This window comes from Nerophis ophidion, linkage group LG05 (assembly GCF_033978795.1).
Source record: "Nerophis ophidion isolate RoL-2023_Sa linkage group LG05, RoL_Noph_v1.0, whole genome shotgun sequence".
Taxonomy (NCBI): Eukaryota; Metazoa; Chordata; class Actinopteri; order Syngnathiformes; family Syngnathidae; genus Nerophis; species Nerophis ophidion.
Window position 1 is genome coordinate 77946868 of NC_084615.1, and position 21444 is coordinate 77968311.

The window sequence follows — 21444 nt, forward strand, 5'->3', positions numbered from 1 at the left end:
GTTATTATCACGGCATAGCAAAGGCAAACATTCTCAATTGCTCGACTACGTGACTTCTTCAAAGAACCCACAAAGTAAAGCACGGGGGGGTCTATTTTCTAACCACACTGCATGAAGACAATTACATAGTTGTCATGGCGGATGGAATGATATCACATGAAAAGACTGACAACGCGGAGCAGATCCAGCGCCTCACGATGTTTGAATAAGAACCCACTTTTTAATGGAGGCTCGATGGCAGCAGTGCTTTATTTGTTCTGTGGCAAGGTTTTGTCCAAGTCATCGTTTCTCAGCTTAAACCTCATCTGAGGAAGATGCTTATGATTGGTAATTACATATTTCAGTGTTTGAGTTGTGTTATTATTAGACCCTATTGAAACTGCTGTGTTTTATTATTATTCCGCACCTACGAGCTGTAATTTGACCCCCTTAACATGCTTCAAAACTCACCAAATTTGACACACACGTCGGTATAGCAAACCTTCCCAACATATTAAGCAACCAATCCCCCGAAATAAAAATTGCGCTCAAGCGCCCCCTAGGAAAAAAATGACAGACAAAACTGCATGTAACTTCTGTTAGGAATGTCATAGCGACATGAAACAAAAACTCCTATGTAGGTCTGACTTAGACCCAATTTTCATACACTCACTTCTTTCAGCAAAAATCTACAGGAAGTTGGCAAAAACCCCTTCAAAATAAAATGTTTGCAAAAAAATGCAATTTTTGCCTCTTTGCGCTGTAATTTGACCCCTTTAAAATGCTTCAAAAGTCACCAAACTTGGCGCACACATCAGGACTGGCGAATATTGCGATCTAATGAAAAAACCAAACCCCAAAACTCAAAATTGCGCTCTAGCGCTATTTTTGAATAAAACACTGAAAAAACTGCTCCTAGGACGAAAACACAGACAAAATTGCTTGTAACTTCCGGTAAGAATGTCGGAGAGACATGAAACAAAAACCTCTATGTAGGTCTCGCTTAGACCTACATTTCATAGATTGACAACCCCCAACAAAAATCAACAGGAAGTTTGCAATCCCCCCTTCAAAACAAAAGTTTTGTAAAAACCGGTCACCTTTCTTCATACATTATCTCCTCTGAGTGCGTTTGTTGTTTTGGCTTCAAACTCGCACAGGAGAGAGATTGAACCCTTCTGATTAAAAGTATAGAACAGAGTTTTGATAAGTTCTCAGGTTTTGATTTTACGCGCCTTCAAAGAACCCCTGTGTAAAGTCTCCTAAAAAATGTCATTTTTGCGTCTTTGAGCTGTTATTTGACCCCCTTAAAATGCTTCAAAACTCACCAAATTTGACACACACGTCGGTATAGTAAACCTCCCCAACAAATTAAGCAACCAATCCCCCAAGATGAAAATTGCGCTCTAGCGCCCCCTAGGAACAAAGTTACACACAAAACTGCATGTAACTTCTGTTAGGAATGTCATAGCGACATGAAACAAAAACTCCTATGTAGGTCTGACTTAGACCCAATTTTCATACACTCACTTCTTTCAGCAGAAATCTACAGGAAGTTGGCAAAAACCCCTTCAAAATAAAATGTTCGCAAAAAAATGCAATTTTTGCCTCTTTGCGCTGTAATTTGACCCCTTTAAAATGCTTCAAAAGTCACCAAACTTGGCGCACACATAAGGACTGGCGAATATTGCGATCTAATGAAAAAACCAAACCCCAAAACTCAAAATTGCGCTCTAGCGCTATTTTTGAATAATTAGGGTCCTTGGCCCATGGCAAAGGTCTCCTGAGGAGTCCTTTGCCATGGGCCAAGGACCCTATTGAAACTGCTGTGTTTTATTATTATTCCGCACCTACGCGCTGTAATTTGACCTCCTTAACATGCTTCAAAACTCACCAAATTTGACACACACGTCGGTATAGCAAACCTTCCCAACATATTAAGCAACCAATCCCCCAAAATAAAAATTGCGCTCTAGCGCCCCCTAGGAAAAAAATACAGACAAAACTGCATGTAACTTCTGTTAGGAATGTCATAGCGACATGAAACAAAAACTCCTATGTAGGTCTGACTTAGACCCAATTTTCATACACTCACTTCTTTCAGCAAAAATCTACAGGAAGTTGGCAAAAACCCCTTCAAAATAAAATGTTCGCAAAAAAATGCAATTTTTGCCTCTTTGCGCTGTAATTTGACCCCTTTAAAATGCTTCAAAAGTCACCAAACTTGGCGCACACATAAGGACTGGCGAATATTGCGATCTAATGAAAAAAAAACCCCCCAAAACTCAAAATTGCGCTCTAGCGCTATTTTTGAATAATTAGGGTCTGTGGAGTCCTTTGCCATGGGCCAAGGACCCTATTGAAACTGCTGTGTTTTATTATTATTCCGCACCTACGCGCTGTAATTTGACCCCCTTAACATGCTTCAAAACTCACCAAATTCGACACACACGTCGGTATAGCAAACCTTCCCAACATATTAAGCAACCAATCCCCCAAAATGAAAATTGCGCTCTAGCGCCCCCTAGGAAAAAAATGACAGACAAAACTGCATGTAACTTCTGTTAGGAATGTCATAGCCACATGAAACAAAAACTCCTATGTAGGTCTGACTTAGACCCAATTTTCATACACTCACTTCTTTCAGCAAAAATCTACAGGAAGTTGGCAAAAACCCCTTCAAAATAAAATTTTCGCAAAAAAATGCAATTTTTGCCTCTTTGCGCTGTAATTTGACCCCTTTAAAATGCTTCAAAAGTCACCAAACTTGGCGCACACATAAGGACTGGCGAATATTGCGATCTAATGAAAAAACCAAACCCCAAAACTCAAAATTGCGCTCTAGCGCTATTTTTGAATAAAACACTGAAAAAACTGCTCCTAGGACGAAAACACAGACAAAATTGCTTGTAACTTCCGGTAAGAATGTCGGAGAGACATGAAACAAAAACCTCTATGTAGGTCTCGCTTAGACCTACATTTCACAGATTGACAACCCCCAACAAAAATCAACAGGAAGTTTGCAATCCCCCCTTCAAAACAAAAGTTTTGTAAAAACCGGTCACCTTTCTTCATACATTATCTCCTCTGAGTGCGTTTGTTGTTTTGGCTTCAAACTCGCACAGGAGAGAGATTGAACCCTTCTGATTAAAAGTATAGAACAGAGTTTTGATAAATTCTCAGGTTTTGATTTTACGCGCCTTCAAAGAACCCCTGTGCAAAGTCTCCTAAAAAATGTCATTTTTGCCTCTTTGAGCTGTAATTTGACCCCCTTAACATGCTTCATAACTCACCAAATTTGACACACACGTCGGTATAGCAAACCTTCCCAACATATTAAGCAACCAATCCCCCAAAATGAAAATTGCGCTCTAGCGCCCCCCTAGGAAAAAAATGACAGACAAAACTGCATGTAACTTCTGTTAGGAATGTCATAGCGACATGAAACAAAAACTCCTATGTAGGTCTGACTTAGACCCAATTTTCATACACTCACTTCTTTCAGCAAAAATCTACAGGAAGTTGGCAAAAACCCCTTCAAAATAAAATGTTCGCAAAAAAATGCAATTTTTGCCTCTTTGAGCTGTAATTTGACCCCCTTAAAATGCTTCAAAAGTCACCAAACTTGGTGCACACGTAAGGACTGGCGAATATTGCGATCTAATGAAAAAACCAAACCCCAAAACTCAAAATTGCACTCTAGCGCTATTTTTGAATAAAACACTGAAAAAACTGCTCCTAGGAAGAAAACACAGACAAAACTGCTTGTAACTTCCGGTAAGAATGTCGGAGGGACATGAAACAAAAACCTCTATGTAGGTCTCGCTTAGACCTACATTTCACAGATTGACAACCCCCAACAAAAATCAACAGGAAGTTTGCAATCCCCCCTTCAAAACAAAAGTTTTGTAAAAACCGGTCACCTTTCTTCATACATTATCTCCTCTGAGTGCGTTTGTTGTTTTGGCTTCAAACTCGCACAGGAGAGGGATTGAACCCTTCTGATTAAAAGTATAGAACAGAGTTTTGATAAGTTCTCAGGTTTTGATTTTACGCGCCTTCAAAGAACCCCTGTGTAAAGTCTCCTAAAAAATGTCATTTTTGCGTCTTTGAGCTGTTATTTGACCCCCTTAAAATGCTTCAAAACTCACCAAATTTGACACACACGTCGGTATAGCAAACCTCCCCAACAAATTAAGCAACCAATCCCCCAAAGTGAAAATTGCGCTCTAGCGCCCCCTAGGAACAAAATTACAGACAAAACTGCATGTAACTTCTGTTAGGAATGTCATAGCGACATGAAACAAAAACTCCTATGTAGGTCTGACTTAGACCCAATTTTCATACACTCACTTCTTTCAGCAGAAATCTACAGGAAGTTGGCAAAAACCCCTTCAAAATAAAATGTTCGCAAAAAAATGCAATTTTTGCCTCTTTGCGCTGTAATTTGACCCCTTTAAAATGCTTCAAAAGTCACCAAACTTGGTGCACACATAAGGACTGGCGAATATTGCGATCTAATGAAAAAACCAGACCCCAAAACCCAAAATTGCGCTCTATCGCTATTTTTGAATAATTAGGGTCCTTGGCCAAGGACCCTATTGAAACTGCTGTGTTTTATTATTATTCCGCACCTACGCGCTGTAATTTGACCCCCTTAACATGCTTCAAAACTCACCAAATTTGACACACACGTCGGTATAGCAAACCTTCCCAACATATTAAGCAACCAATCCCCCAAAATGAAAATTGCGCTCTAGCGCCCCCTAGGAACAAAATGACAGACAAAACTGCATGTAACTTCTGTTAGGAATGTCATAGCGACATGAAACAAAACCTCCTATGTAGGTCTGACTTAGACCCAATTTTCATACACTCACTTCTTTCAGCAGAAATCTACAGGAAGTTGGCAAAAACCCCTTCAAAATAAAATGTTCGCAAAAAAATGCAATTTTTGCCTCTTTGAGCTGTAATTTGACCCCTTTAAAATGCTTCAAAAGTCACCAAACTTGGTGCACACGTAAGGACTGGCGAATATTGCGATCTAATGAAAAAACCAAACCCCAAAACTCAAAATTGCACTCTAGCGCTATTTTTGAATCAAACACTGAAAAAACTGATCCTAGGAAGAAAACACAGACAAAACTGCTTGTAACTTCCGGTAAGAATGTCGGAGAGACATGAAACAAAAACCTCTATGTAGGTCTCGCTTAGACCTACATTTCACAGATTGACAACCCCCAACAAAAATCAACAGGAAGTTTGCCATCCCCCCTTCAAAACAAAAGTTTTGTAAAAACCGGTCACCTTTCTTCAAACATTATCTCCTCCGAGTGCGTTTGTTGTTTTGGCTTCAAACTCGCACAGGAGAGAGATTGAACCCTTCTGATTAAAAGTATAGAACAGAGTTTTGATAAGTTCTCAGGTTTTGATTTTACGCGCCTTCAAAGAACCCCTGTGTAAAGTCTCCTAAAAAATGTCATTTTTGCGTCTTTGAGCTGTTATTTGACCCCCTTAAAATGCTTCTAAACTCACCAAATTTGACACACACGTCGGTATAGCAAACCTTCCCAACATATTAAGCAACCAATCCCCCAAAGTGAAAATTGCGCTCTAGCGCCCCCTAGGAAAAAAATGACAGACAAAACTGCATGTAACTTCTGTTAGGAATGTCATAGCGACATGAAACAAAAACTCCTATGTAGGTCTGACTTAGACCCAATTTTCATACACTCACTTCTTTCAGCAAAAATCTACAGTATGTAGGCAAAAACCCCTTCAAAATAAAATTTGCGCAAAAAATGCAATTTTTGCCTCTTTGCGCTGTAATTTGACCCCTTTAAAATGCTTCAAAAGTCACCAAACTTGGTGCACACATAAGGACTGGCGAATATTGCGATCTAATGAACAAACCAAACCCCAAAACTCAAAATTGCGCTCTAGCGCTATTTTTGAATAAAACACTGAAAAAACTGCTCCTAGGACGAAAACACAGACAAAACTGCTTGTAACTTCCGGTAAGAATGTCGGAGAGACATGAAACAAAAACCTCTATGTAGGTCTCGCTTAGACCTACATTTCACAGATTGACAACCCCCAACAAAAATCAACAGGAAGTTTGCAATCTTCCCTTCAAAACAAAAGTTTTGTAAAAACCGGTCACCTTTCTTCATACATTATCTCCTCTGAGTGCGTTTGTTGTTTTGGCTTCAAACTCGCACAGGAGAGAGATTGAACCCTTCTGATTAAAAGTATAGAACAGAGTTTTGATAAGTTCTCAGGTTTTGATTTTACGCGCCTTCAAAGAACCCCTGTGTAAAGTCTCCTAAAAAATGTCATTTTTGCGTCTTTGAGCTGTTATTTGACCCCCTTAAAATGCTTCAAAACTCACCAAATTTTACACACACACGTCGGTATAGCAAACCTTCCCAACATATTAAGCAACCAATCCCCCAAAATGAAAATTGCGCTCTAGCGCCCCCTAGGAACAAAATGACAGACAAAACTGCAATGTAACTTCTGTTAGGAATGTCATAGCGACATGAAACAAAAACTCCTATGTAGGTCTGACTTAGACCCAATTTTCATACACTCACTTCTTTCAGCAGAAATCTACAGGAAGTTGGCAAAAACCCCTTCAAAATAAAATGTTTGCAAAAAAATGCAATTTTTGCCTCTTTGCGCTGTAATTTGACCCCTTTAAAATGCTTCAAAAGTCACCAAACTTGGCGCACACATAAGGACTGGCGAATATTACGATCTAATGAAAAAACCAAACCCCAAAACTCAAAATTGCGCTCTGGCGCTATTTTTGAATAAAACACTAAAAAAACTGCTCCTAGGACGAAAACACAGACAAAATTGCTCGTAACTTCCGGTAAGAATGTCGGAGAGACATGAAACAAAAACCTCTATGTAGGTCTCGCTTAGACCTACATTTCACAGATTGACAACCCCCAACAAAAATCAACAGGAAGTTTGCAATCCCCCCTTCAAAACAAAAGTTTTGTAAAAACCGGTCACCTTTCTTCAAACATTATCTCCTCTGAGTGCGTGTGTTGTTTTGGCTTCAAACTCGCACAGGAGAGAGATTGAACCCTTCTGATTAAAAGTATAAAACAGAGTTTTGATAAGTTCTCAGGTTTTGATTTTACGCGCCTTGAAAGAACCCCTGTGCAAAGTCTCCTAAAAAATGTAATTTTTGCCTCTTTGAGCTGCTATTTGACCCCCTTAAAATGCTTCTAAACTCACCAAACTTGACACACACATCAGGTCTGGCAAAAATTGGGATCTGATGAAAAAAACCTAACCTCAAAACTCAAAATTGCGCTCTACCGCCCCCCTAGGAATACAACACCGACAAACTGCTCCTAGGAAGAAAACACAGACAAAACTGCTTGTAACTTCCGGTAGGAATGTCAAAGAGACATGAAACAAAAAACATTATGTAGGTCTCACTTAGACCTACATTTTAATAATTAACATACTTTAGCCAAAATCAACAGGAAGTTTGATATTTTCACTTCAATACAACAACTGCATTTCTTTCACAATGCATTAGATTCTCAAAATAGTGGCTCCAAGGCGTGTTCTAACGTGGGTCTCGGGGGCAGCAGCCAAAGGCGGGCCCGACCAACGCTGCTTGTTATTTTACCTTGTTTTTGTAGTGGCCAAATATTATACGGTACCAAAAATGTCTTTGGCCATAGAAATTGAACTTATTACTACTATTATTGCTGACAGCGCAACCAAACCTTCAAGAACATTCCTTTTTATTCTGCCCGATGACACTTCTAGATAGATAGATAGTATTTTATTGATTCCTTCAGGAGGAATTTACAAACCCCGTTTCCGTATGAGTTGGGAAATTGTGTTAGATGTAAATATAAACAGAATACAATGATTTGCAAATCCTTTTCAAGCCATATTCAGTTGAATATGCTACAAAGACAAGATAAACTTTATTTTTTGTTGTTGCAAATAAATGGGTTGTACTTGTATAGCACCTTTCTACCTTCAAGTTACTCAAAGCGCTTTGACACTACTTCCACATTTACCCATTCACACACTGATGGAGGGAGCTGCCATGCAAGGCGCTAACCAGCACCCATCAGGAGCAAGGGTGAAGTGTCTTGCTCAGGACACAACGGACGTGACGAGGTTGGTACCAGGTGGGGATTGAACCAGGGACCCTCGGGTTGCGCACGGCCACTCTCCCACTGTGCCACGTCATAAATAATAATTAACTTAGAATTTCATTGCTGCAACACGTGCCAAAGTAGTTGGGAAAGGGCATGTTCACCACTGTGTTACATCACCTTTTCTTTTAAAGGGGAACATTATCACAATTTTAAAAGGGTTAAAAACAATAAAAATCAGTTCCCAGTGGCTTGTTGTATTTTTTGAAGTTTTTTTCAAGATTTTACCGGTCCCCGAATATCCCTAAAAAAAGCTTTAAAGTGCTTGATTTTCGCTATTTGATATGCGACTGTCCATTTCCCTGTGACGTCACACAGTGCTGCCAATGTAAACAAACAACGGCGAATACCACAGCAAGATATAGCGACATTAGCTCGGATTCAGACTCGGATTTCAGCGACTTAAGCAATTCAACAGATTACGCATGTATTGAAACGGATGGTTGGAGTATGAAAGTATTGAAGAAGAAACTGAAGCTATTGACGCTATTCATAGCCATAGCATGGCCGAATAGCTGCGTTAGCATCGCCGGTAAAATGTGCGGACCAAACGATCAGGACTTTCGCATCTTTTGACACTGGAGCAACTTAAATCCGTTGATTGGTAAGTGTTTGTTTCGCATTAAATGTGGGTGGAAGGAAACGTAATATAGTTGCAAATGCATCTGCAGGTTATCCATACATCTCTGTGCCATGTCTGCTTTAGCACCGCCGGTAAATAACATGTTAGCATCGATTAGCGTAGCACGTTAGCATCGATTAGCTGGCAGTCAACATCAACAAAACTCACCTTTGTGAATTCGTTGACTTTATCGTTGCAAATGCATCACCAGGTTATCCATACATCTCTGTGCCATGTCTGCTTTAGCACCGCCGGTAAATAACATGTTAGCGTCGATTAGTGTAGCATGTTAGCATCGATTAGCTGGCAGTCACGCCGTAACCAAATCCCCCCACCCCCTCCGTGCGTTGGTTGGGATGGGCAGGGTTGGGGGGGGCAGGGTTTGGTGCTAGCAGGGATGCATGGGATTCTGGGTATTTGTTCTTTTGTGTTTATGTTGTGTTACAGTGCCCATGTTCTCCCGAAATGTGCTTGTCATTCTTGTTTGGTGTGGGTTCACAGTGTGGCGCATAATAGAGAGAGTGTTAAAGTTGTTTATGTTACAGCCCTCAGTGTAACCTGCATGGTTGTTGACTAAGTATGTGTTGCAGTAGCTTTCGTGTTTTAACAAAGGCTGAGTATAAAATGTGATCAGTCGGCACGCAGATCGCGTGATTTAAAAGCTGGAGCAATGACATGTTGTGGAGGTTAAAGGCATTGCAATGACTGCACACCCTCAATATTAAAGTACGGGTGAAAATTGGAGAATGTTATCCCCGGGTGATTTCTGAGAGAGAGGCACCAAAATCCGGAAACCTCCCGGAATAATCGTTGGGGTCGGCAATTTAGCAGCTGAACCACATCAGCGTGATCAAAGAGCCGCGGGTTGCCGACCCGTGCTGTATAGTAATAAATATTAAAGTTACCTGCAAATCTTCATGCAAAAATGAAAAGCGTCCCACTTATTTATATAAAATGAGTCTTACCCTCGGCCCGATGTCTCCTTGGTCACCCTGGAAGAAAAAAAACATTAACAATAAGGATTATCAATCACTATCTCTGTACGGGGGAGTAAATACTCAATACCGCTCGGGCAATTGTAACTGACAAGCCGATAAATGACTTTTGAGAACAAGAAGAAAAATGATCTGGAAGGTAATTGGTCCCATGAAGGAGCTCAGGATGTTGATCCAAACGTAGTCCTCCGACAGTTCCGATGCTGCTGATGAGGACTCCAGGACGCTCTCATCGCGTAGCATGATTACATGACGGCTGCCAGTTTTCCATACTTCAGCGTCGTCTTACGTTCGCAGTCCGCACCTGTCAGACCTTGATGAATGCTGTTTACGTCCGCCCGTATTGTTCTGGCGAGTCCGACTTATCTATTAGATCTAGTGGACTGATGGAGACGACGTAGGAAAAGGCTCTTATGTGACTGGGCCGGCGGTTCAGGGAGCGGGAAAGAACATCTGGCTATGGTCGAGGCCTGTAAACCTGTTAAAGGCCTACTGAAATTACATTTTCTTATTTAAACGGGGATAGCAGGTCCATTCTGTGTCATACTTCATCATTTTGCAATATTGCCATATTTTTGCTGAAAGGATTTAGTTTGATAAAGTTCGCAACTTTTGGTCGCTAATAAAAAATGCCTTGCCTGTGCCGGAAGTAGCAGACCATGTGAGCGTGATGTCACGGGTTGTGGAGCTCATCACATCTGAACATTGTTTGCAATCATGGCCACCAGCAGCGAGAGCGATTCGAAACAAGAAAGCGACAATTTCCCCATTATTTGAGCGAGGATGAAAGATTCGTGGATGAGGAAAGTGAGAGTGAAGGACTAGGGGAAAAAAAAAAGAATAAACCAACTAGACGGCAGAGCGATTCAGATATTATTATACACATTTAATAGGATAACTCTGGAAAATCCCTTATCTGCTTCTTATGTTAGTAGTGTATTGGCGTGAAGAAGGAGCTGAGCCGGAAGGCAAAGCTCTCAATTTACCGGTCGATCTACGTTCCCATCCTCACCTATGGTCATGAGCTTTGGGTCATGACCGAAAGGATAAGATCACGGGTACAAGCGGCCCAAATGAGTTTCCAGGTCTCTCCCTTAGAGATAGGGTGAGAAGCTCTGCCATCCGGGAGGAACTCAAAGTAAAGCCGCTGCTCCTCCACATGGAGAGGAGCCAGATGAGGTGGTTCGGGCATCTGGTCAGGATGCCACCCGAACGCCTCCCTAGGGAGGTGTTTAGGGCACGTCCAACCGGTAGGAGGCCACGGGGAAGACCCAGGACACGTTGGGAAGACTATGTCTCCCGGCTGGCCTGGGAACGCCTCGGGATCCCCCGGGAAGAGCTAGACGAAGTGGCTGGGGAGAGGGAAGTCTGGGTTTCCCTGCTTAGGCTGTTTCCCCCGCGACCCGACCTCGGATAAGCGGAAGATGATGGATGGATGCATGTATTAGCGTTTTAGTGAAAGTCGAAGGGGTGTGGTGACCGCCAGTGTCTCTGAGGGACGCCACGTTTCTCGACGAGGCGAAGCGAAGGAAGCCAATGGGGCCGAGCTGAGATTTCCCCCCCACTCGCTCATCCACGGTGGAAGCATCCCACGGTCGGGGGCGGCCGGTCGGAGGAGGCAAGAGAGTCCGCAGCTGCCTCTTTGACAGGTGCACGAGGAACGAGGCAAGCTCTCCGCTCATGTCTACGGTAAGAGCCGACTTATTACCACCATTTTCTCACCGAAACCTGCCGGTTGACATGTGGTAGGGAACCATGTTCGCTTGACCGCTCTGTTCCAGAGTAAAGCTTCACCGTCAGCTTTCGGGAATGTAAACAAGGTTTGGTCGCTCCTAACTAATGTGAGATACTTGCAAAAAACAAAAACAGGTTGTATCGAAACATACCTTGTCTCCCTTGGGCCCCTGTGGTCCCTGTGGAAGAGGAGTAGACAAATGTGGTTAATATAAATCTTTCGCCGTGTCGTAAGCGGCAAGAGACACGCGTGCAAAAAGAATATTGCGGTATTTCTTGAAATCAAATCAAACTTTGTCTATAAAGCGCGTTTCATACATAAAATACATGCAAAGTGCTTTACAAAGTTAAAAACAACACCCAGTGACCCTTATGAGCATTTAAGTCCCATCTTAAAACTCATTTGTATACTCGAGCCTTTGAAGAGACCCCCCTTTTTAGACCAGTTGACCTGCCGTTTCTTTTCTTTTCTGCTGTATTCCCCCCTCTCTCCCTTTTGGTAGGGGGGGAGGGGTGCACAGGTCCAGTGGCCATGGATGAAGTCGGGACCCGGGGTAGACCACTTGCCTGTGCATCAGTTGGGGACATCTCTGCGCTGCTGGCCTGTCTCCACTCGGGATGGTCTCCTGCTGGCCCCACTATGGACTGGACTCTCACTATTATGTTAGATCCACTATGGACTGGACTCTCACTATTATGTTAGATCCACTATGGACTGGACTCTCACACTATTATGTTAGATCCACTATGGACTGGACTTTCACTATTATGTTAGATCCACTATGGACTGGACTCTCACACAATTATGTTAGATCCACTATGGACTGGACTCTCACTATTATGTTGGATCCACTATGGACTGGACTTTCACAATATTATGCTAGACCCACTAACATAATATTGTGAGAGTCCTGTCCATAGTGGATCTAACATAATAGTGTGAGAGTCCAGTCCATAGTGGATCTAACATAATAGTGAGACTCCAGTCCATAGTGGATCTAACATAATAGTGAGAGTCCAGTCCATAGTGGATCTAACATAATAGTGTGAGAGTCCAGTCCATAGTGGATCTAACATAATAGTGAGACTCCAGTCCATAGTGGATCTAACATAATAGTGAGAGTCCAGTCCATAGTGGATCTAACATAATAGTGTGAGAGTCCAGTCCATAGTGGATCTAACATAATAGTGAGACTCCAGTCCATAGTGGATCTAACATAATAGTGAGAGTCCAGTCCATAGTGGATCTAACATAATAGTGTGAGAGTCCAGTCCATAGTGGATCTAACATAATAGTGAGACTCCAGTCCATAGTGGATCTAACATAATAGTGAGAGTCCAGTCCATAGTGGATCTAACATAATAGTGTGAGAGTCCAGTCCATAGTGGATCTAACATAATAGTGAGACTCCAGTCCATAGTGGATCTAACATAATAGTGAGAGTCCAGTCCATAGTGGATCTAACATAATAGTGTGAGAGTCCAGTCCATAGTGGATCTAACATAATAGTGAGACTCCAGTCCATAGTGGATCTAACATAATAGTGTGAGAGTCCAGTCCATAGTGGATCCAACATAATAGTGAGAGTCCAGTCCATAGTGGATCTAACATAATAGTGTGAGAGTCCAGTCCATAGTGGATCTAACATAATAGTGAGACTCCAGTCCATAGTGGATCTAACATAATAGTGTGAGAGTCCAGTCCATAGTAGATCTAACATAATAGTTTGAGAGTCCAGTCCATAGTGGATCTAACATAATAGTGTGAGAGTCCAGTCCATAGTGGATCTAACATAATAGTGTGAGAGTCCAGTCCATAGTGGATCTAACATAATAGTGAGAGAGTCCAGTCCATAGTGGGTCCAACATAATAGTTTGAGAGTCCAGTCCATAGTGGATCTAACATAATAGTGAAAGTCCAGTCCATAGTGGATCTAACATAATAGCGTGAGAGTCCAGTCCATAGTGGATCTAACATAATAGTGAGAGTCCAGTCCATAGTGGATTTAACATAATAGTTTGAGAGTCCAGTCCATAGTGGATCTAACATAATAGTGAGAGTCTAGTCCACAGTGGATCTAACATAATAGTGTGAGAGTCCAGTCCATAGTGGATCTAACATAATAGTGTGAGAGTCCAGTCCATAGTGGATCTAACATAATAGTGAGAGTCCAGTCCATAGTGGATCCAACATAATAGTGAGAGTCCAGTCCATAGTGGATCCAACATAATAGTGAGAGTCCAGTCCATAGTGGATCTAACATAATAGTGAGAGTCCAGTCCATAGTGGATCTAACATAATAGTGAAAGTCCAGTCCATAGTGGATCTAACATAATAGTGTGAGAGTCCAGTCCATAGTGGATCTAACATAATAGTGAGAGTCCAGTCCATAGTGGATTTAAAATAATAGTTTGAGAGTCCAGTCCATAGTGGATCTAACATAATAGTGAGAGTCTAGTCCACAGTGGATCTAACATAATAGTGTGAGAGTCCAGTCCATAGTGGATCTAACATAATAGTGTGAGAGTCCAGTCCATAGTGGATCTAACATAATAGTGAGAGTCCAGTCCATAGTGGATCCAACATAATAGTGAGAGTCCAGTCCATAGTGGAACAAACATAATGTGGACTGGACTTTCAAAATATTATGCTAGACCCAATAACATAATAGTGTGAGAGTCCAGTCCATAGTGGATCCAACATTATAGTGAGAGTCCAGTCCATAGTGGATCTAACATAATAGTGTGAAAGTCCAGTCCATAGTGGATCCAACATAATAGTGTGAAAGTCCAGTCCATAGTGGATCTAACATAATAGTGAGAGTCCAGTCCATAGTGGATTTAACATAATAGTTTGAGAGTCCAGTCCATAGTGGATCTAACATAATAGTGTGAAAGTCCAGTCCATAGTGGATCTAACATTATAGTGCGAGAGTCCAGTCCATAGTGGATCTAACATAATAGTGAGAGTCCAGTCCATAGTGGATTTAACATAATAGTTTGAGAGTCCAGTCCATAGTGGATCTAACATAATAGTGTGAGAGTCCAGTCCATAGTGGATCTTACATAATAATGAAAGTCCAGTCCATAGTAGCTCTAGCATAATAGTGTGAAAGTCCAGTCCATAGTGGATCTAACATAATAGTTTGAGAGTCCAGTCCATAGTGGATCTAACATAATAGTGAGAGTCCAGTCCATAGTGGATCAAACATAATGTGGACTGGACTTTCACAATATTATGCTAGACCCACTAACATAATAGTGTGAGAGTCCAGTCCATAGTGGATCCAACATAATAGTGAGAGTCCAGTCCATAGTGGATCTAACATAATAGTGAGACTCCAGTCCATAGTGGATCTAACATAATAGTGTGAGAGTCCAGTCCATAGTGGATCCAACATAATAGTGAGAGTCCAGTCCATAGTGGATCCAACGTAATAGTGAGAGTCCAGTCCATAGTGGATCTAACATAATAGTGTGAGAGTCCAGTCCATAGTGGATCTAACATAATAATGAAAGTCCAGTCCATAGTGGATCTAACATAATAGTGTGAAAGTCCAGTCCATAGTGGATCTAACATAATAGCGTGAGAGTCCAGTCCATAGTGGATCTAACATAATAGTGTGAGAGTCCAGTCCATAGTGGATCTAACATAATATTGCAAAAGTCCAGTCCATAGTGGATCTGACATAATAGTGTGAAAGTCCAGTCCATAGTGGATCTAACATAATAGTTTGAGAGTCCAGTCCATAGTGGATCAAACATAATGTGGACTGGACTTTCACAATATTATGCTAGACCCACTAACATAATAGTGTGAGAGTCCAGTCCAGAGTGGATCCAACATAATAGTGAGAGTCCAGTCCATAGTGGATCTAACATTTACTTCTTATGTTTTTTAAGTGTCATTATGAATTTGCACCCAAATAAGTTTGCATGCAATTTTGTTGCACAATGTACAATGACTATAAAGATGCATTCTATTCTATTCCAAACATCAGCTCAGTATTGCAGCATGGAGATCAAGATGTAAAATCCGTGGTTGTTATTTGACCCAATGAAAAGGTGCATCTTGTGGTTCAGGTCCAAGGGACCGGACAGAGGTGCCTTAATGGCCTCATGTGGAAAGCTTTAGAGTCCATCCCCAACTTTGACTCACTGGTGTGTAACCCATTTGCTGGGCTTCCCCGCAACACCTGGGGGTGTCTCGGAATCTAGCGCCGTTCCAGGGGAAGTTCTGATGGATTGGATCCAGAGATGAAGTGCAAAGGGGCTTTCAGCACTTGGTGTAGTTGAGTTCTGACCGATCCCCAAGTCCAACACTAACCAGGATGACTTAGGAGGTTTTTTCTACTCCACTTGAGACATTCTCTTGGGAACAGTAAAAGTGACTGATGAGGCAACAGACCAAACACCCAGATGGACCCACTGCCACGTAAGTGGGAACTCCTCTGGTGCAAAATGACAAGTGCTGATGTGGGCTAAGAACACGCTAAAAGGTGTGTGTGTGTGTGTGTGTGTGGGTGTGTGTGTGTGTGTGTGTGTGTGTGTGGGTGTGTGTGTGAAGAGTGTACCTGGCTTCCCTTGAGACCCGGTAGACCCTGTAAGAAGTTAAAAAGGCAGTTAGAGTTCAAGCGTGTCCGATTCGGCCTAAACCCGGTCTCTGTATTTGTGATTTACGCTCTACTCACTGGTTTGCCATCCAGGCCAAGTGGACCCTGTTAGGAAACACATAAAGAGAATGAATAAAACACACATTTTGGGGGAAGACCTGCTGGCTCGGAATTGATGATAAAACCATGACAACAGTGCGCCTGATTGGTTTAGATAGTCCTCTAATAATTACACAAATGTTTCCACATACTGTACATACTAGGGTTGTGCCGATACCATCAGTTAGGTACTGGTACCGGTACCAAAATGTATTTCGATACTTTTCTAAATAAAGGGGACCACTATTGGCTTTATTTTAACAAAAAATCTTACGATACATTGAACATGTTTCTTATTGCAAGTTTGTCCTTAAATAAAATGTTGAACATACAAGACAACTTGTCTTTTAGTGGGAAGAAAACAAACAAACGCTCCTAATTTAGTCTGCTGACATATGCAGTAACATCCGTCCATCCATTTTCTACCGCTTGTCCCTTTTTTGGGGGGGTCGCTGGTGCCTATCTCAGCTGCATTCGGGGGGAAGGCGGTGTACACCCTGGACAAGTCGCCACCTCGTCGCAAATGCAGTAAGATATTGTGTCATTTATCTGTCAAAACTATAAAATGGATTCTTAATCCACTTCTTCATTTTCTGTTAATATCTGCTTATTTTCTGTTTCAACATGTTCTATCTACACTTCTATTAAAATGTAATAATGTTGTAAAGATACTTAATATTAGTTTTGGATGATACCACAAATTTAAGTATTGATCCGATACCAAGTAGTTACAGCGGGGGTCGGCAAACTGCGGCTCTTTAGCGCCGCCCTAGTGGCTCTCTGGAGCTTTTTCAAAAATGTATGAAAATAGGAAAAAGATGAGGGGAAAAAAATATATTTTTTGTTTTAATATAGTTTCTGTCGGAGGACAAACATGACACAAACCTCCCTAATTGTTATAAAGCACACTGTTTATAATAAACATGCTTCACTGCTTCGAGTATTTGGCGAGCGCCGTTTTGTCCCACTAATTTGGGCGGTCCTTGAACTCACCCTAGTTTGTTTACAATTATAACTTTCTCCGACTTTCTAAGACGTGTTTTATGCCACTTCTTTTTCTGTCTCATTTTGTCCGCCAAACTTTTAACGTTGTGCATGGATGCACAAAGGTGAGTTTTGTTGATGTTATTGACTTGTGTGGAGTGATAATCAGACATATTTGGTCACTGCATGACTGCAAGCTAATCAATGCTAACATGCCATTTAGGCTAGCTGTATGTACATATTGCATCATTATGCCTCATTTGTAGCTATATTTGAGCTCATTTGGTTTCCTTTATGTTCTCTTAATTCGATTTAAATCTCATGACACACTATCTGTATGTAATATGGCTTTTATTTTTTTGCGGCTCCAGACATATTTGTATCCTATCTTGCCGATTGTATTGTACCATATGTCCCGGCAAGAAATCTGCCTTCAAAAGACTCCGGCTTACTAGTGATTCCTAAAGCCCAAAAAAAGTCTGCGGGCTATAGAGCGTTTTCCATTCGGGCTCCAGTACTCTGGAATGCCCTCCCGGTAACAGTTCGAGATGCTACCTCAATAGAAGCATTTAAGTCTCACCTTAAAACTCATTTGTATACTCTAGCCTTTAAATAGACCTCCTTTTTAGACCAGTTGATCTGCCGCTTCTTTTCTTTTTTCTCCTATGTCCCCCCCCTCCCTTGTGGAGGGAGTCCGGTCCGATGACCATGGATGAAGTACTGGCTGTCCAGAGTCGAGACCCAGGATGGACCGCTCGCCTGTGTATCGGTTGGGGACATCTCTACGCTGCTGATCCGCCTCCGCTTGGGATGGTTTCCTGTGGACGGGACTCTCGCTGCTGTCTTGGATCCGCTTTGAACTGAACTCTGGCGGCTGTGTTGGAGCCACTATGGATTGAACTTTCACAGTATCATGTTAGACCCGCTCGACATCCATTGCTTTCGGTCCCCTAGAGGTCCTCTCCAAGGTTTCTCATAGTCATCATTGTCACTGGCGTCCCACTAGGTGTGAGTTTTCCTTTCCCTTTTGTGGGTTCTTCCGAGGATGTTGTAGTCGTAATGATTTGTGCAGTCCTTTGAGACATTTGTGATTTAGGGCTATATAAATAAACATTGATTGATTGATTGATTTTTGTATTTTTGGTCCAATATGGCTCTTTCAATGTTTTAGGTTGCCGACCCCTGAGTTACAGGATCATTCTTAGTCATAATTTAAGCTCTCATGTGTCTAGGGCAGGGGTCGGGAACCTTTTTGGCTGAGAGAGCCAAAAAGCCAAATATTTTAAAATGTATTTCCGTAAGAGCCATATAATATTTTTTTTAACACTGAAAACAACTAAACGCGTGCATTTTTAAGTAAGACCAACATTTCTAGAGTATAATAAGTCTCATTCTTTGTAATAACATTGTTATTCTGAAGCTAACTGTGGAGGGGGCGTGGCCTGCGGGCCTGCAGCGAACTGGGGTGCGCCAGGACCGGCCTCGAAATCAGCGAGAGCTGCGTAGACAACCCACCTGAGCCTTGTTATCTAATCACCTGTCGCTCTGTTATAAGCAGCAGCCAGGAGGAGAGACGGGGTTGGGGCTGGAGCCAGAGCGCGAGTGAGAACGAAAGAGAAAAATACAATTGCTGGAAAGCAACTGAGAGACTTATTGAAAAATAAAACAATATTGTAACCCTGAAACAGGCTCTCATGTCGGTGCTTGGTGGTCTGAAGAACCCCCGGAAGGACAAGCCCTAAACTAACCAATAATAAATACATAACTTCTTAACGCAACTTCTTGAACAGGTGCGGTAGTAAACAGATGGATGGACTAAAAATGCATGAGAATGTTTTATGTTTTCAACATTATTTGTAACACTGTGATTACAAGTGGAATTATTCATTACTTATCGTGTTAAGCAATGTCAGCTCAGATTTATTAGAGAGCCAGATGCAGTCATCAAAAGAACCACATCTGGCTCGCGAGCCATAGGTTTCCTACCCCTGGTCTAGGGACATATTTCCTGAGTTTATGGATATAATATGTATTAAAAAATATATATTTTGCAACAATAAAAAATATCGATGTAATCATAGTAGTATCGACGAGATATGCTCTTGTTGAAGAGGTCCATTTAGCCTAGTGATGTGTGTTTATAAATGGTTTATTTCTATAGGCTAGTAAGGTAAAGTTTTGTATATGACAAGTTTGGGCTACCTTGCTTCTGCAGCCTTCATCAGAGGTGTCAGAGGTGGGATGGAACAATCTACATAACACGTCACAGACGACGTCACGCTAGCATCACGTGACACCTCTGATGAAGGCTGCAGAATTAAGGTAGCCCAAACTTAAATCAACCATTTATTAATAAAAAAGAGATACTCTCTTGTACTTGGTATCATTACAGTGGATGTCAGGTATAGATCCACTCATGGCATTTGTTTACATTGTGACGTCTGTGAACTATTGTATCCTCCGGTATGTAGTGAAGCATGTTTAGCTATTCCTCGTCCTGCAGGGATGATACTTGTAAGAAACATTGCCGATTGCGGATGGACATTAGCCACAAACTAGTTAGTCATGTCTTAAAGGCCTACTGGAATGAGATTTTCTTATTTAAACGGGGATAGCAGGTCCATTCTATGTGTCATACTTCATCATTTCGCAATATTGCCATATTTTTGCTGAAAGGATTTAGTAGAGAACATCCACGATAAAGTTCGCAACTTTTGGTCGCTAATAAAAAAGCCTTGCCTGTACCGGAAGTAGCAGACGATGTGCGTGTGATGTCACGGGTTGTGGAGCTCCTCACATCTGAACATTGTTTATAATCATGGCCACCAGCAGCGAGAGCGATTCGGACCGAGAAAGCGACGATTTCCCCATTAATTTGAGCGAGGATGAAAGATTCGGGGATGAGGAAAGTGAGAGTGAAGGAGTAGGGGGGAAAAAAGTGTGAGGGATCCTCATGTCCTCACATTGTTTTTAATGTGAGCCTCCAGCAGCAAGAGCTATTCGCACCGAGAAAACGACAATTCGTGAATGATGATATTGATAGCGAAGGACTAGAAAAAAAAAGGCGATTGCATTGGGACGGATTCAGATTTTTGTTGGACACATTTACTAGGATAATTCTGGGAAATCCCTTATCTTTCTATTGTGTTGCTAGTGTTTTAGTGAAACTAAATGGTACCTGATAGTCGGAGGGGTGTGTCCACGGGTGTGTTGAGGCCAGTCTCTGAGGGAAGTCATGGCAGATACAAAGACGGCGCAAACTCCACAGATCTCCGGTAAGAGGCGACTTTTTACCACAATTTTCTGACCGAAACCTGACAGTTGACAAGTGGTTGGGATCCATGTTCGCTTGACTGCTCTGATCCATAGTAAAGCTTCACCTCCGGGAATTTTAAACAAGGAATCACCTTGTGTTTGTGTGGCTAAAGGCTAAAGCTTCCCAACTCCATCTTTCTACTTTGACTTCTCCATTATTAATTGAACAAATTGCAAAACATTTAGCAACACAGATGTCCAGAATACTGTTTAATTGCGCAATGAAAAGAGCCGACTTTTAGCCACAAATAGTGCTGCCTATATATGTCCTGACAGTCTGTGATGTCACGCGTTCGCGTCATCATTCTGCGACGTTTTCAACAATAAACTCTGCAGGAAACTTAAAAAAATTGCAATTTAGTAAACTAAAGCGGCCTTATTGGCATGTGTTGCAATGTTAATATTTCATCATTGATATATAAACTATCAGACTGCGTGGTCGCTAGTAGTGGCTTTCAGTAGGACTTTAAAGCACCTCTTCCTGAGGGCGTTTCAGTGTTATAACTTCACCTCGATCATTATTAACCCAAAATGCGTCCGTTCTCCCTTTTCTGTCTACACACTGTGTCTGCTTTTAAGTACTCTGTGATTGTGCACTGCCGAACATGCTCCTCTGCTAGTAAAACCAGCAATGTCACGACGACGCGCCTTCATGCCCGTTAGAAAAAGAAAAAAAAAATAGGCGAACCGGTCTTTTTCAGAGTATAGTACCGTTTTTGATGAATTAGTACCACTGTACTATATAGTACCGGTATAGCGTACAACCCTAGTACATACTTGGACAATGAGCGTCATAATCAACTCATTGAAATAGGTGGAAATGACTGTTGATGGCACTAAAAAGGCTGTAAATTCATCTGTGCTACGGGAAAAAAAGCCTTGAAACAGGAGTTCAGAACACTTCA

The 21444-nt window shown here is 41.7% G+C and overlaps 1 protein-coding gene across 1 annotated transcript in view; it reads right to left on the bottom strand.

Moving 5' to 3' along the window:
- Positions 1-21444, bottom strand: part of LOC133553636 (collagen alpha-1(XXIII) chain-like) — a 409393-nt gene that overhangs the window by 89955 nt on the left and 297994 nt on the right. The window contains 4 exon segments of the mRNA XM_061902087.1: positions 9765-9791; positions 11681-11707; positions 16103-16129; positions 16220-16246. Of these exon segments, the coding sequence (XP_061758071.1) occupies positions 9765-9791; positions 11681-11707; positions 16103-16129; positions 16220-16246 (108 nt within the window).